Source organism: Dromiciops gliroides, chromosome 1 (assembly GCF_019393635.1).
Source record: "Dromiciops gliroides isolate mDroGli1 chromosome 1, mDroGli1.pri, whole genome shotgun sequence".
In the NCBI taxonomy this organism is placed as follows: Eukaryota; Metazoa; Chordata; class Mammalia; order Microbiotheria; family Microbiotheriidae; genus Dromiciops; species Dromiciops gliroides.
Window position 1 is genome coordinate 238,038,970 of NC_057861.1, and position 17,880 is coordinate 238,056,849.

Here is a 17,880-nt window from a genome sequence, read left to right on the forward strand (position 1 = left end):
CAAGTAAAGGACAGAGAAGAGGCCTCCAAGCCATGAAGAAGTTCTGGGTTCAAGTCCTACCTCTGACATATAGTGGCTATGTGCTCCAGGCACATTGCTGTGGCAATTCTTCACTAGGAGCTGATGAAATTACAAGTCCAGTTCGTGCCCACTCCCCCCAAGAGGGCCTTCCACTAGGATGAACTCCCAGGACTGACATTATCAAACAGCAGATTACCTGGTGCAGGATGCCTTTGTCTAGAGGGGGCCCAAAGGGAACATCTGCTCCTGAAGGATATGGCTCGTAAATGTGTTGGTTAGTGTGTGGAGCCCGGATTATAAGCTGCTCGGTACGGAAGAAAGGTCCAAAATGAGTGTCAAAATATTCTTTCTCCTGGTGAGCTTGGCTGTCAGGAGCAGACCAAAGATCAACTGGATTGGTAGTGAGTCTCATAAACACCAGACCCGAGCAGCACACTGTGATGAAGACCAGGGAGCAGAAGATGACGGGTACTGGGTTTCGAACACAGAAAGACCCCCATCGTGTAAACCCTCGTGTCAAGCAGCCCTCAAATGCCACACCGAGGTGATCCCAGCAGGAGGCCTCCCCTGGAAGAGCGTGAGAGGAAGGGAGGTTGGAGGTTAAGAGCCAAGCCATTCCTGAAATTTGTAACAGGAAATATGTTAAACTTCACACAGCAAGAACTGGATGACTACTCACAGAGGGGTGGGTCAGTGATGATGGATACAAAATCTACACTCTCCTTCCCAGAGGTGGGTGATTCATACCCTCTCAACCCAGGAGAGGCACAAACTTAACATAGAAAGAATCCCCATACTAAAAATTATTTTTTTCATAAACATGATGCCTGTTCACCCATATAGCTTCAACCCCGCTTTATTTTTCAAATCCCAAATATGCATACCTCGATCACTGGCATTGACAGAAAAGGCTATATTGCCATCAATAGGTGTGTACTCTGAGACAAAATACCGTTTTCTGCAGGGGGAGAGAGTATAAGCAATATTAATAAATTGTTAATTATGCTGTGATTCTGAAAAAAATTACTCTGAAATCACTATACTCCCACAGAAAGCCTTCCAGTTTCTTCTTCTTTGCTCATGAGTATTCAACTTTCCTCCATACTTATCATACAAAAGAAATCTTTTTTTTTTGCATGTGTTCTTTAAACAGTTAACAAAATCAGAGTTTCTTTTCTAAGTCTTCAGTCTAAAGTCTGCATCTCACAAATTTTAGGCTTTCATTTTTAGGCAAACACTCAGAAACTTGGGGGGGGGGGATGGAAAATGACAAAAAAGGAATTTGAATTGATTTAATTCTGATGGCCTGGTAGTTTTAGCACATAATAACCAATAGAAAACAGACACTCCTATGAATTATACATAATTTTTAAAAAATGGCTAAGTGCTTGAACAAGCCTCAGAACACTTGCTTAATAAAAATTCATATTCTGTATTAATAACTCAGAAAACTGTTTCCTAAACTAATTACTATAATTGACACCTAACTGCCATAAGAAAATGAACAATGTCACATACAAGTTTGCTTTATTTTCTCTCCTCAGAGGAGATAAAAAACACTTAAGTCCTTACCTGTAGCACCATATTATAAAAAACATTCCAAAAAACACAAGCAAGAATCCCATGTAGAAGATCCACATGATGACATACATGGCGTCCAAGCCAAGTATCAGCCAAGGAGCAGGAGGAGGTGGGGGCTGGGGTTTGGGCCCACAAGTAATGGAACAATCCTGACAGCTACAAGGCCCAGTTGTATCATCCACTGACTCATTACAGCCTTTTGTGGCATTGTTCATTGGTTCCATTCCATAAATAGGGTTATCTAAGAGATTAAGTAATGTTGAATTAATACATTTTAACAAATAAACAGATTAATTAACAACACATCTTAACAGAATGAGAACTTGATTTTATTTGAGAAGCTGGTTTTAAAATAACAACTCACACAAAACAACCATTTATATATACCTGCATACACATATGTATATACACATTCTAAAAGCACCAGAGGAATACTTTAAGAAACCAGAGTCATATAAAAAAAAGTCTCACTCCTCTAAGGGCCTAAAATTCCAGCTATGATGTCTAAAATTTAATGAGTGGTTGCTGTAAATTAGAAGCTTTAGCAAGAGTTTAGACTTTTAAGTATTTAATAAAGCGCATCAGAAGTTGGTGAGGAGAGAGAGAGAGAGGTAAAAATCTAACTATCTCTAAGAGTGCCCCGCATCTCACCCACCAAAGCTGAGGTCAGGAACCCAAAAGGCCCTCACCTCAGTGGCTTCTCCCAGAACCTCTTGTGAAACAGGAAAGAGGGCTGTCCACACATACATAGCTCCAAGCTAACTGTCTGATAACTTTGATTGACACAACTAACAAGCGGTAACTTCCTGATGCTAAAGTCACATGCTTCCAAGTCATATGCTTTCTCTTCATGGCGGAGCTTCCCTGCAATATCTTTCTCAACAGGTTGGTAGCACTCTAAATCTCACAGCCCCTCCTGTGCTTCATTCAAAAAACATGGTTTCCTCACATGAAGCAATAACATTACAGATGCCTAGGACTAACAAAGTTAAGGGAATGAAAAGAGACTTGATTTACCTCTCACCATCTCTTCCTCCTGGCACTCCCAACCCCGTCCCTTATGATTTAACAAGTGAAGGCACTTCCCAGTGAGGAGATTCCCCTCTACCAGGATTTTAGGAAAATGGCAAAATAGGTCAGAAAACTTTTGGTTCTCCAAAATTTCCTCCACAAAAAAAGACAGAACATTGCCTCAGAGCAGCAAAAATAAATACAGGGCAAAGCTCCTAAGATAATATGAGAAGATCCCAAGAAGACCTGACCTCCACCTCCAGGGGAGGTTCTGCCTGGGTGAAGCACAAACACCTCAGACTGATTCTGCAGAATCATCAAACATCAAGCCCTGGAGGAAGCTAGGCAGAGAGGCAGCCACAGCCTTAGAAAATTTCATCTCACAGATGGGGGGGAGGGGTCCGATGGTTGAGCAGGAGAAGATTGAAAGACCTTCCACTGTTGAGGGAGGCCAGCACAGCTGTGCTGACCAGATGTCCTGGGCTGTGACTCCAGGGAGAAGGAGCTAGCACACATCCAATGAGTGCAGTAGCAAGGGGTGGGGACCCTGCAGGCTGCGGGCACCTGCCGGAAAGCAGCATCCCTGGTTTCAGTTCTAGGGTAGAGAGGACAGTTGTAGTTTTCAGGGACCAGAGGGACCACAGGGAGCAAAATCATTTTCCAGACAAAATTACTAATATGGAAATGTTTAATTGCACATGTACAACCTATATCTGATTGCTTACCACCTTATGGAGGGGGAAAGGGAGGGAGGGATAGAATTTGGAACTCAAAACTTTAAATAGAGAAGTCAAGAAGGGTAAGGAATGAGAAAAGGTTATCAGATTTGGTAATGAGGAGAGCACTGGCAATTTGGTAAATGGAGAGCTGAATAGTAAAACCAGAAGTCAGATTAAACAAAGTTTAGATGCAAGTGAGAATAAAGGAACGGGAGGCACTGAGAATTGACATTTTCAAATTTAGCTGAAAAGAGGGTGAGAAACAAAGGCCTGAGACAAGCAGGGATTGTAGGCTGTGATGAGTGTTGTATTTTTGTTTGTTTTTAAAAGATGGGATGGGGCAGCTAGGTGGAGAACTGGATAAAGCATTGACCCTGGATTCAGGAGGACCTGAGTTCAAATCTGGCCTCAGACACTTGGCACCTACTAGCTGTGTGACCCTGGGCAAGTCACTTAACCCTCAATGCCCTGCCAAAAAAAAGGGGGGGGGGGGAATAGACCTGGTTTGTCTTTAGGCAACAGAGAAGAAACCAACAGATAAGGAGAGATTATAACTCTGAAGGGGGGGATAGTGGAGACAGCCTTCTGGAGAAGATGTGAGGGCACAGGACCAAGGGTACTACTAATTCTCTAAAATTATAAATTGCTATAAGCACCATCCTATCCTCCATAAACTGTTCATGATGTACAATTAAACTTGGAACCAGGATTCAATCATTATGCATATCCTTAGACTTCCTTCTCCTTCACCTCTTAAATTCAATCAGTTCCCAAATGCCAGTGAAGCTCTCTCTGCTTTACCTTCACCTACTCTACAGTACAAGGCTTCATTACTACCCACCTGGACAAGTGCAATGGTTTCCTATTAGATCTTACTGCTCCCCTTTTCTCCCCTAATCCAATTCATGTACTGTCAGACGAATCTTCCTTATGCCTATACCTATTTGTGTCATTCCTCTGCTCAAGTCTTCAGTGGTTGGTTCCCTACTGCCTCTAAGTTTTGATTCCTATGATACTCAAGGCCCACCATAATCTGGCACTACTCTATCTGCCCATGACTTGTGATGGTCTAATTAAACAATGGTTACCAAACACATTCTCTGTTTTTCTTCTGCTGTCCCTTAGCTCAAGCTATCCTTTATGCTGAAACAATTCTTTATCCCTCTTTTAATCTATTCATTTCTTATTCATCTTTAAAAATCCAACTTAACAAAAAAAAAATCCAACTTAAATATCGTATCTTCCAGACCCTCTATCACTAAAAACCTTACCTTGGGACCTCACAAGTCATCTTGCTTCTCTTTAATGCAATTATATAATCATAAGTATTATAGTAATTCATATAAATGTCTTATCTCCCTACTACCATGTAAACTCTATGAAGGCAGAGACTGTACCTTGCCTAAAGTCTGCCCTCTCTAAAGTTGTTAGTGATCTTTTAATGGAAACATCTAATGGGCTTTTCTCAGCCCTCATCTTTCTTAGCCTTAACTCTCTTCTTTCTACATTCTCATAATACTACTCTCTCCTCTCCAGTAAGGATAAAAGAAGATCTAGCAGCATCTACATTAAAGGACCAGAGAGCATGAACTATGACATTCCAGAGGGCAAAGAAACTGGGACTACAGCCAAGAATCATGTACCCAGCAAAACTGAGTATAATCTTTCAGAGGAAAAAATGGGACTTCAAGGCATTTGTGATAAAAAGACCTGAACTGAATAGAAAATTTGACTTTCAAATACAAGACCCTGGAGAAGCATAAAAAGATAAACAGGGGGGCAGCTAGGCAGTGCAGTGGATAGAGCACCGGCCCTGGATTCAGGAGGACCTGAGTTCAAATCCAGCCTCAGACACTTAACCCTTACTAGCTGTGTGACCCTGGGCAAGTCACTTAACCCCTGTTGCCCTGCAAAAACAAACAAAAAAAAAACCAAAACAAACAAAAAAGATAAACAGGAAAAAGAAACCACAAGGGACATTAAAAGGTTAAACTGTTTACATTCATACCTGAGAAAATAATACTTCCAACTCATAAGAACTTTTTCAGTACAGAATACACAGAGGACATGGGATAGTATTTGTAAAGCATTTATTTTTTGTGTATCCTTGTTCTTTGTGGAGCAAACAGGGTGGGTTGTCTTATATCTGGGGCTGGATTTGGGCTCTGGGCCCCCTGGGCCCAAGGTTGGTGCTTTGTCCATTGTGCCAACTAGCTAATCCATGATGACATCTTTAAAATAGGGTTGAGGGGTAGGAGGAATAGACTCAGGGAAGAGGAAGGGGAGAGGTGGCTCACATGAAGGAAACAAGAAAAAAGCTTATGGAGAGGAGAGGAAGAGGGGGAAGGAGTCAGGGAGAGAGTGAACCTTACTATCATCAGAATTGGCTCAAAGAGGAAATAACATATACTCAAGCAGGTACAATAATATATTTTTGCCTTGAAGAAAAGTGGGAGGGGAAGGAGATGGTGGGGGGGGAAGAGGGGAAGGAGGGATGGGAGGTTTGGGGGAGGGAGCTGCAAAAAGCAAAACATTTTTGAGGAAGGTGAAGATGTTCTGCACAACAGCACATGTACGACATATACTAAATTGCTTGATTTCATAGGGAGAATTGAGGAGGAGAGAGGAAGAAAAATTTAGAAAACAGAATTAGCTCAAAGATTTTCTAAGTATAACAACATATCATCTGCAAAGTGATAGTTTTGTTTCATCACTACCTCTTCTAATTTCTTTAATTTCTTTTTCTTATCTTATTGCCATAGCAAACATTTCTAGTACAATATTGAATAATAGTGGTGATAATGGGTATCCTTGCTTCACTTACACACACAGACACACACACAGACACAGACACAGACACAGACACACACACCCACCCACCATTGTACTGGGAAAGCTTCTAGCTTATTCCCCATTCAGATAATGCTTGCTGATAGTTTTAGATAAATAGTTTATTTTAAGGTAAGCTCCTCTTTTCAATTCTGGTTTGTGTGTTGTTGTTGCTTTTTGTTGCTAATGGGTTTTTTTAAATCGTCACAAAAAGTGCTATTAAAAAGTATTTTGGGGGCAGCTAGGTGGCGCAGTGGATAGAGCACCAGCCCTGGATTCAGGAGGACCTGAGTTCAAATCCGGCCTCAGACATTTAACACTTACTAGCTGTGTGACCCTGGGCAAGTCACTTAACCCCAATTGCCTCACCCCCCCAAAAAAAATTTTATGTATAAAATGCTACTCTCTCCTGGTTCTCCTCCTACCTATCTGACCACTCCTTCCTAGTCTTCTGTGCTAGCTCCTCTTCCAGGTCATGCCCTCTGACCATGGAGTGCCCCACAGGGCTCTGTCCTGGGCCCTCTTCTCTTCTCCTGCTATACTAGCTCACTTGGTGATCTCATCAACTCCTATGGATTCAATTATTATCTCTATGCTAATGATTCTCATATATGTTTATCCAGCCCCAACTTCTCTGCTGGCCTCCAGTCTCACACTGCAAAATGGATGTCCTATAGTCACCTTAAACTCAACATGTCCAAAAGGGAACTTGTTATTTTTCCCCAAAAATTCCCTATTACTGTTGAGGGCACCACCACCTCCCAGTCTCCCAGGTGTCACCCTCAATTCCTCACTCTCTCTCACCCCTCTCCATATCCAATCTGTTGCCAAAATCTATTGGCTTTACCTTTATAACATCTCTCTCATCCATTCCCTTCTCTCTTCTAACACTGCCACCACCCTGATGGAGGGGCTTATCACCTCACACCTGGACTACCACAACAGCCTGCTGGTTGGTCTCCAGTGCAATGAGGGTCTCCCCACCCCATTCCACCCTCCACTAAGCTGTCAAAGTGATCTTTCTAAAGTGTAGTTCTGATCATATCATCCCTATTAGTCACTAAACTCTAATGGGTCCCTATCACCTCCATAACTGTGATGATTAAAAAGATTCAAGAGACACAGTTTCTGGGTAATTTAATCATGTTATTAATAAGACCACCACATTATTAATAGAAGGATGGTCATTTGGCCTTCTCTCTCTTAGACCAAAGACAATCATGGCAGCAGATGGCTCAGGGCTTATACATTCTGTTGGAAGACAAGTTGCAAGGAATTCTGATTGGTTAACACAATGGGAGGTGGGGGTCTATTAAAATGAGGGGCTGAGAGTAATATCATGTCACCCTTAGACAGAAAAACTATATTCAGACCACCCCCAGCATTGGGCAAGTGAGACAAAAGAATCTGTCTCCACCCAAGCTTAAGTAGAACAAAAGGGTTTCCTTGGCAGGTTGGGATCCAAGTTCAATTTCATTATCAGCAAAGTCCTTCAAGAGACTCAACTTTTAAAATCAGGACTTTTAGAAGGAGATAATTCTAGATTTTCCCCAAATTATTGGCTAATAACCATTTCTCTCATAATTAAATATGGCATTCAAAACCGTTTATAACCCACCCCCCACCCTTTCCATTCTTCTTGTACCTTAAAACCATTCTATGGACTCTTCAATCCAGTAATAATGGTCCCCTTTTTGTCCCTTTGAAAAGACACTGCACTGAAATCCCAAATTGGGACATTTTCTCTAGTTGTCCCTCATGCCTGAAATCTTCCCTCTCCTCATCTCCACCTCCTGGATTCTCTGGCTTCCTTCAAGTGCCAAATAAAAGCCCACCTTCTCCAAGAAGCCCTCCTGATTACCCTTAATTAGAGTTCCCTCCCTCTGTGCACGGTTTCCTATTTATGCTGCAGAGAGCTTGTTTATACATAGTGACTTCACACTTCCCCCATAAGACTGGGAGCTCACTGAGAACTAGAATGCCGAATGCCTTTCTTTGTATCCCCAGCACAGTGCCTGGCACATAGTAGGTGCTCCATGTTTGACTGAGATTAAATAAAACTGTCAATATTTCTTTGTACACAAGAGATAGGATTTTTTAAATGTTTCCTGAATTGAATTAGTTCTTTGAAGAACAATACTAACTAATGTTCTCTTCTAAGGAGTTAGCATAGGGGCTGACTATGGGAATGACACTAGCAAGGTGCCCCTCTTGTTTACTATTAGCATTTTATTTTAACTATGTGCCCTTTGTCCAAAAAATCAGAAACAAGACACTTGTTTTGGAAATCATTTTAGAGTTCACAGAACTATAGCTACAGAATGAAAAGGGCCCTTAAAGGCTATCTAGTTCAACCTCTTCTTTCGAAGGCTAAAGGTCTGGCCCAACACCACACAGCATAGTTGAGTTCAAACCCTGGGCACCAGACCAAAAGTCAGCATTCTTTTCACTATACCACTAACTACAGAATTTGTTAAGTCTCACACTACAAATTATAGGCACAAGGAACCAAATTTATATAATGTCAATCACTCTCCCAATCCATTCTGTTTATACTTTGGCATCAAAACAACAGATTTTGAACATAATTGACAAAGAACAACTTTGCCCTACCTGAGAAAATAGGTGTGATGGTGAAAGGGGCTTGGCCATTATCTTTATTGAACATGTACTCAATCCAGTTGGTAGCATTGCAGTCTTTAGCATCTTTCCCACACAGAAGCCCCAGGGCTTTATCATTACTTGATGGGGCCTCAACATCCCGGCAGGCGTTATACATGGCTAAAAACCAACAATGGCAAAAAAAGGTGAAAAGGAACATATTGCTTTAGTATTCTAGAGCCCATGAGAACAGGATGCAAAACAAAGTGAGCAAACAGCATACAGGATCTGCACTCACTGTCAACAGCTCCCACACGCACAACTTATTCCAGGCAGAACCAAAGCACATCAACAGAAAGGTAGAAACTAGGTGGGGATGTCTGTGCTTCCTTTTCTCTGGGCAGTATGTGTAAACTGTCCCTGACTCATTTTGTGCTTCCAAATAATAAGGAGAAGTAAGCAGAGCTCACTATGAGCCAGAGGCAGAAAAGAAATAACCAGACTAGCAGAGTCTGTCTCATCTCCAAGGTGCTTCAGGCTCAGAATGTACACAGAAGGAGCCTGGCTCAATTTCAATCGAGAGCTTTCCAAGCATCCCAAACCTGACAGCACCATATAAATACCAAACCACAAAAAAATAAGACCTCAGCTTATTTCCAATCTGTTGTTTTCTATTAGAGGCAGCTAGGCAGCACGGTGGATACATAGAGTGCTAGATCTGAAGGAGACATCAGTCTGAATGCAGAGTCAGATACTTACTAGCTGTGTGGGTAAGTTACTGAACCTCTTTGTGTTCTAGTTTCTTCCTCTATAAAATAGGGATAATAATAGTACCTACCTCACTTGATTGTTCTGAGGCTCAAATGAGAACACATGGAAACTCTGAAGTACTAAATAAATGGTAGCTGTTATTATTATTGTGGTGGTGATGGTGGTTGTTATTCTGCAATCATCCTTTCACTCAAAGGACAAAAGTAATATGCAGGGGCAGCTAGGTGGTGCAGTGGTTAAAGCACCGGCCCTGGATTTAGGAGTACCTGAGTTCAAATCCAGTCTCGGACATTTGACACTTACTAGCTGTGTGACCCTGGGAAAGTCACTTAATTCTCATTGCCTGGCACCAAACAACTAATAAATAAACAAAAGTAATATGCAAATCAGCTAGCACTGAAGCAGAGGTCTCCCAATTCATCGATACTCTCTTCTATATTAACTTACCATCAGCAAAGCTCTTTCCAATGTAATACTGTAGTCCATCTACATTTGTTTTGGTCTCATTTGTGGTGGGATCAGTATAGTTTGTGGTAGCTGTAACATTCAGAAACTGGCTTTGTTGAGGGCTGCAGGTTAGCTCACAAAACAGGTTCAACAAGTTGTAAAAACAGGATGGACACCTGAAGAAAAACCCAAGAGTAGGTCATGTTAACCAAATTATATGGCATACAGGTGAACGAAAATGGATCTATGGATGAGAAAGCATCAGATTCCAAATCTCTACTGGTTTTTTGAATAGTTTCATGGAAAGAAAAAATACTTCTTCTATGTACTTATCAATTCATCTAGAGATATAGTTTGTCTTAAAACTAGAGGGACTTAGAATCATCTTCCTGCCAAATGTCAAACAAAGACCATAAAGAAGAAAAAGAGGTTTAATCTAGTAGGTTCTTAAATTTTCATCCTATAACCACCTAATACCAATAATAATTTTGGTTTCCCCAGGTCCCACCTCACCTAGGCCTCCCTCAAAAGTGTGGTCACATTCCCAAGTTTGTTATTTTAAAAAGATACTTCCCTCTTCAGATTGTATAAATCTTTCACTTTTTACTAAAGATATCCATGAAGATAACAGTTAAGAGTTTTTCATTAATTTTTTGAGGCCTAGTTTATGTGAGTCTTCCCCCATCCCAATTGTAAAAGTAGCCTTGCTTTACTTCTCTCTCTCTTTACTTTTTCTTGCTTTATTTTAATTGGTAACTAGGTTTTTGGGGGACAGCTATCATTCCTGTTGAAGAATTAATTATGTAGCTGCCTGGGTGTCCATAAAAAGCCCACGCACAGCAAAGAAGCTTTTCTACACTGTGCATGTGGCAGCAAGTCTTTTGGTCGGCTGCTACTGCAACCACAGACACGTGAATGTTCCAATGTGCTGAGTCAGCAGAAATTGCCTCCATTCAAAGTTGGCTTTGCACAATTCTGGAGTTCACCCCATTGTCTAAGTGAATTATTCTCCAGGGCTTGAAGAACTACTTTGGTTTACACACTCTTCCCCCTTGGCTTCCACCATTCTCTTTAGCTTGCTCCCTGGTCAGAAAGCCAACTCTTCTCTATTCACCTATCTGAACTATCTATGCCTCTCAAGTATTACTTTGGTTTCTAATCCAGGACCTTTTAAAAAAATATTGAAACATTTATTAAGCGTTTTTATGGTACAGAGCATAGTGCAAGGCACTGAGGTAGGTACAAAATCTAAGCGGAACACAATTGTTATGTACTGAAAATTATATACATGAGGTGAGGTATAAAACAAAATAGGAGGTAAGTGAGGGGGTGCAAGCAGGAAATCCAGTAAAGAAGATGAAGAAGGGCTTCATGTAGAAGCAGGCATCTGAGCTGCACTTTAAAAGGTTGAGTAGAGGGGCAGCTAGGTGGCGCAGTGGATAGAACACCCGTCCTGGAGTCAGGAGGACCTGAGTTCAAATCCAACCTCAGACACTTAACACTTACTAGCTGTGTGACCCTAGGCAAGTCACTTAACCCCAATTGCCTCACCAAAAAAAAAAAAAAAAAAAGGTTGAGTAGGAACTCAATAAGGAGGGAGAACATCCTAACCAGAGGAAACAATCAGTCAACAAGCATTTATTCACGTTTATTAATGCCTTACTTTATGCCTGGCACTGTGCTAAGTACTGGAAACACAAAGATAAGCAAAAAAACAGTCCGTGTTCAGGAGAGGGAAATAATGCGAATTATTAGAGGCTATATCATGGGGGAGATGACATGTACATATTTAGGTACATAGTGTGTGTGTTTATGCATGTGCCTGTGTATATTCATAAAAACAGACATATGAATGTATGTATGTGTGTACATCCATAAACATACAAACACACAGAGGTAGAAATCTAAAGGGGAAGACAGTAGCTGGGGGACAATGAAAGGTTTGCTTCAGAAAGTGAAATCTGAGCCAGTCTTCCCAGGGATTCTAAAAGAGATAAGGAGGGAAAGTATTCAGGACCTGGGGAACAACCAGTGCAAATGCACAGTCAGGAAGCAAACAGTCATTGGTGATGAACGGCAAGTGGGCTAGTGTGGCTGATCACAAGGAGTGTGTGCTGCCAGGTTAAAAAGAATCATCTATATGGGCTGGAATGTCGCAAATGTGGAAGAGAGCAAAAGAGAACAGGGCTGAATAAGTATGAAGGGTGGTGCCAGATGATCTAGGCCCTGAATATCACACAAAGGGGTTGTGACTTAATTCGGCAGACAAGAGGGAACCACTGAAAATCTTTAACAGATGACTGAAGGGACTAGATCAATGTACAAGGAAGAAAGGGCAGAGGAAGCTGGAGCCGGTGGAAGAGATTGGAGACTCCATTTCACTAGGAAGGTAACAATGAAGACTCATACTAGGGTGGCAGCAGTGGCAATATAGAGAAGGCACAGACACAAGCAGTTACAGGGACAGCAGAGAGGGATCAAGTAACCTGCTAGATTAGAGAGGGAAAAGGGTCCAAGAAAAACTTCAAGATTTTATAACATCAGCAAGTAGATCATGACAGCAATGAAAAACAGTAAAATTAAAAAGAAACACAGGTCTTGGGTCAGGTAAAGAATATGTTCACTTGAACAACTTGTTTTTAAAACAAACAGCTTTGAAAGACCCAAATTCAAATCCCAGATCAGACATTTACCTGGCTGTGTGGCAATTAACCTCTCTCTACCTGTTTTTCATCTATAAAATGGAGATAGTAATGGCACCTACCTCCCAAAGTTGCTATTGTGAAGATCAAATGAAATACCATGTACTGCAAACCTCTGTAAATCTTAAAGAACTACATAAACACCAGCGATGTTGATTTTGATGATGATGATAAGGGGGATAAGGGTCTAGCAAAAAAACTGTTATTTCAGAAACAGAAGAAGTGCACCTATTTTATACTGTAGAAAATGATATTCAGACATAACAGTTCAAGTATGCGGTAGTATGGACATTAAGAACAGGAGGTAATGCCCAAAGAGGAAAAAAAATGGTGGCCTAAGGGGGGTAGGAGGACATGTAAGTCAGACCTTGTCACTCATTAGTGGAATTTGCATCATTATTTTTGTTATAAAAGAAAGGTTCTGGAGTAAGTTAGGGGAAGGGAAAACGGGTCGGGTGAGCAGAGAGACAAGAGGGAAGTGATCCTAGTACCAAATAAAACAAAAACCAAAAAAAAGTCAGTAAAATATTTTTAACAAGTAAGGTTGATCTTCTTTACGGTTTTTCTGTCTTTATGGCAGTGACCCCTTTGTTTCTCTCACCTCACTTTGTAGCTTATTTGTTCAAACCAGGCACTCAACAATCTCACAAGTGATGGTCTGCCAACCACTCTGATTAATCTGTCCATAGAGATTGGTAATGGTGAAAAAGCTAGTGAAATGAGAGCACCGTATATTGATTCCAAGGATATGGATTCAATGCTACGTTTGACTTTTTCTGTGTCCCGGTGGCTAGACCACATGACCTCACAGGTACTTTTGAGGGCTGAGATGATCCTACAACTGAACTTTAGAATGCTGATTAAGAACTTTTGACAAGATACCAGGCTTTCCCAATGCAGGAGAATAATTAATCTGGTTTTTTATCTTCAATGTACTAACTACAAATAACTACAAATTATTGGGAATTATTTTGAAATTGCTTCTAATACAACTATATCAACATACAGAAGCCACTCTATGATGGTTCCGAAGACCTTCAAATTGCAGGTAGCTTGGGGCATGTTAGTTTCCATGTACATCGATGCATACTTTATTGGAATTTTGTTGGTTAAAACAATGAACTCTGAAACCCTGCTTTACATGAGGGATCAAAGGAACAAGTCAAGTGGGAATCTTTAGTTCTCACATGACCAAACAAACACGCATCAGCATCAAAGCTTTTGGGACCTTAGAAAAAATCTCAAGACGAAATTGCTTACAACTGTCAAAGTTCAACTTTACTTAAGGATTAGGAACAGAGAATAGAGATCCAAATCTAAAACAGTGTGAAGAAAAATATGGGTTGTTAAGGATACAAAGCAGTTAAGCACAAAAGGAAATGAGTCATGGCTATAAGGAGAAAATATCTAATATGGTTGTTAAAGGTTCAAGAACTATCTGGAAACCAACTCTCTCCCCCTCAAGCCGGTACAACCACTAGTTTGAAATCCCCAAATCCCTAAATTATGAAGAGCAAAGTACAGTCAATATTATTCAATAAGAATTTGTGAAATGCCTACTCCATATACAGCCCAGTTCCCTGCCTTCAAGAAAGAAGTTCATGTTCTGGCCAAGATTTCTGGGGTGGAGTCAAGATGGCAGAGGAAAGGCAGTGAGCTCTCAAGCTCACAACACGATCACTCCAAAAAACATCAAAATAATGCCATAGGACAATTCCTGGAGCAGAAAAATCCAAAGAAGAATGGAAGGTTGGAAGGAGGGAGCTGCTGTGCTGAGACAGGAGTGAAGCCGAACCCCACAGTCACCCTGACACAGATCCAATCCCAGGAAGGCCTCACCAGAGAAGGAGACCCCCAGAGCCTCTGAATCAGCTGAAGTGCCAGTGTTGTCTGGAACTAAGCTCACAGTCTGGTGAGAGAGCTGAGCCCTGGGCAGGGGGGAGATTACAGGGGTCTATGCTGGTGCTGAGGCAGAACTTAGGTTTTTCACCCCTGCTGGGAACCAGGAGGTAGGCTTGAGTAGCAGTGGCTCAGGTTGGGGAGGGGCACAGGCTCAATGGAAGTGACAACCACAGCACACAAAGCTGGTTGATTAGCAAGTTGGTCTGAGGTCATGTATGTACCAGGGAACAGGCCAGGTGAGTGAAGAACCTGATTCTCCTTAAATCATACCACCTGGGACCTTCTGAAGCTTGGGATACTGCAGCCTGAAAACAGTGCCCCCACTTTAAGGAGCTAAAAGTCAAGTAAAAGAAAGGCAAGAGGGGGGCAGCTAGATGGCGCAGTGGTTAAAGCGCTGGCCCTGGATTCAGGAGTACCCGAGTTCAAATCCAGCCTCAGACACTTAACACTTACTAGCTGTGTGACCCTGGGCAAGTCACTTAACCCCCATTGCCCCGCAAAAAAACCCCAAACAAACAAAAAAGAAAGGCAAGATGAGCAGACAGAGAAAGGTGAGGACCATAGAAAGTTTCTTCAGTGACAAGGAAGATTGAGGTGCACCCTCAGAGGAAAATGTCAACATCAGGGCCCCTATATCTAAAGCTTCCAAGAAAAATATTAATTGGTCTCAGGCCATAGAAACACTCAAAAAGGACTTTGAAGATAAAGTTAGAGAGGTAGAGGGAAAAATGTAAAAAGAGAATTGAGGGTGATGTAGGAAGGCCATGAGACAAAAGTAAACAGCATGAAAAGTCAAATTGGCCAAATGGAAAAGGAGGTACAAAAGCTCTCTGATGAAAATAATTGCCTAAGAATTAGGATTGAACAAATGGAAGCCAGTGACTTTATAAGAAACCAAGACACAATAAAGCAAATCCAAATGAATAAAAAATAGAGAGCAATGTGAAATATCTTCTTGGAAAAACTGCTGACCAGGAAAATAGGTCCAGGAGAGATAATTTGAAAATTAATGGTCTACCTGAAAACCATGATCAAGGAAAGAGCTTAGACATGATCTTCCAAGAAACTGTCAGGGAAAATTGCCCTGATATTCTAGAAGCAGAAGGTAAAATTGAAATTGACAGAATCCACTGATCACCTCCTGAAAGAGATCCCAAAAGGAAAACTCCTAGGAATATTACAGCCAAATTCCAGAGCTCTCAGGTCAAGGAAAAAATATTGCAAGCTGCCAAAAAGAAAGAATTCAAGTACTATGGAGCCCCAGTCAGGATAGCACTAGATCTAGCAGCTTCAATATTAAAGGACTGGAGGGTAAGGAATATGATATTCCAGAGGGCAAAGGAATTGGAATTACAACCAAGAATCAAGTACCCAGTAAAACTGAGTATAATCTTTCAGAGGAAAAAAATGGGACTTCAATGAAAAAGAGGACTTTCAGGTATTTGTGATGAAAAGACCTGAACTGAATGGCAAATTTGACTTCCAAATACAAGACCCTAGAGAACCATAAAAAACTGGACAGTTGGGAGACATACCTAGGGTCGTGCAGTGGGTCTTGTGTCTGAGGCCTTGTTTTGGCTGGGATTCCCCTGGTTCCAGGGTGGATGCTTTATCCACTGTGTCACTTAGCTGTCCCATGATGACATCTTTAGGGTTAAACTGAGGGGTGAGGGGAATGCACTGGGGGAGGGAAAAGGGCAGAGGTAGCATGGGATGAAATCCCACATGAAAGAACTAGGGAAGGAAAGGGCTTATGGAGTGGGGGAAGAGATAGGGGAGGAGCAGGGCAGTAAATGAATTTTACACTCATCAGAATAGGCTCAAAGACCTTAATCTCATCAGAATTGGTTCAAGGAGGGAATAACATACACACTCAACTGGGTGGAGTAACCTATCTAACCCTCCAGGAAAATAGATGGGGAACTGGATAAAGAGAGAGGGGCAAAAGAAGGGAGGGAAGATTGGGGGATGGGATATACAGAAACAAATCCCTTTTGAAGAGGGATAGGGTGAAAGAAGATAAAATAATTATTATGGGGAAGGGAATAGGATGGAGGGAAGCAGGTAACAATAGTAATAGTGAAAAAGAGAAAAGGGAGGAAAATTGTACAAAACATATTTATAGCAACTCTTTGTGATGGCTAAGAATTGGGAATCAAGGGAATGTCCATCAATTGAGCAATGACTGAAGAAGCTGTGGTATATGCTTGTAGTGGAATGGTTTCGTGCTATAGGAAATGACAAACAAGATGATCCCAGAAAAACCTGGAAAAACTCATATGAACTGATATATAGTGAAGTGAGCAGAACTGGAAGGACATTGTGCATAGTGACAGCAGTATTGTTCTATGAGCAATTGTGAATGACAACTACTCTCAGCATTACAATGATCCAAGGGACTAATGATGAAGCATACTATTCACTCCCCTAGAAAGAAGTGATAAAAAGAACACTTGTGGATTGTACATATATAACCTATATCAGATTGGTTGCTGTCTTGTGGAGGGGGGGAGGAAAGGGAGGGAGAGAAAAAAATTTGGAACTCTAAATCTTATGAAAATGAATGTTGAAAACCACCCTTACATGTAACTGGAAAAAATAAAATAAATGTTTGTTGCACTGGGGAAAAAAAAAGTTCATGTTCTCCTATGGGCAGCTAGATGGAACAGTGGATAGAATGCTGGGCTTGGCATTTACTAGCTGTGTGACCTAAAAAAGTCACTTAATCTCTTCCTGCCTCAGTTTCCTCATCTGAAAAAAAAAGAATAGTAATAATACCTGCCTCCCAGCACTGTTGGAAGGATCCAATGAGATAATATTTTTAAGGTGCTTTGCAAACCTTAAAGAGCTATATAAATACTAGGTATTGTAATATAAAATATATTCACAGCAGATATGTAGTGGGTTCAGCAAAGGGGTTCTAGAAACTAGTGAGTTCAGAAAAAGACTTTTAGAGGAAGTTGTAACTGACCTTTGAAGGGAGACAGGGATTCCAAGAAGCAGAGGTGAAGAAAGAGAGCTAGGGAACAGCAGTAAGGCAATTTGGCTGAAATATAGGGCACACTGCTAGGTAAGGGCTTATGGAATATTAAAATTGGCAGGCGTGTGGAAAATGGATTGAAATAGTGAATAACTAAGAGAAAGGAGACCAATTAGGAGGCTATTTCAACAGTCCAGGTGAAATATAATGAGGGTCTGAACTAGAATGGTTCTCATCTGAGCAGAAAGAAAAGGACAGATGTAACCATTAAGAATTAACAAAATCGGGGCAGCTAGGTGGCACAGTGGAAAGAGCA

At 41.3% G+C, this 17,880-nt stretch overlaps 1 protein-coding gene and 1 non-coding gene across 3 annotated transcripts in view; one reads left to right on the forward strand and one right to left on the reverse strand.

Moving 5' to 3' along the window:
* The window catches only part of NPC1 (NPC intracellular cholesterol transporter 1), a 61,234-nt gene that overhangs the window by 22,380 nt on the left and 20,974 nt on the right, over positions 1–17,880 (reverse strand). Inside the window, exons 4-8 of one of the 2 annotated variants that reach the window (XM_043988370.1) lie at positions 9,981–10,156; positions 8,775–8,942; positions 1,594–1,843; positions 906–979; positions 218–588 (exon numbers count right to left, since the gene is read on the reverse strand). In XM_043988370.1, coding sequence (XP_043844305.1) covers positions 218–588; positions 906–979; positions 1,594–1,843; positions 8,775–8,942; positions 9,981–10,156 — 1,039 coding nt within the window. Of the gene's footprint in view, positions 1–217; positions 640–905; positions 980–1,593; positions 1,844–8,774; positions 8,943–9,980; positions 10,157–17,880 lie in introns of both variants that reach the window. The other variant, XM_043988362.1, reaches the window with a different exon arrangement.
* On the forward strand, positions 10,547–10,657 carry LOC122737414. The gene has a single exon (XR_006354251.1). It is a non-coding gene; the product is annotated as a U5 spliceosomal RNA (small nuclear RNA).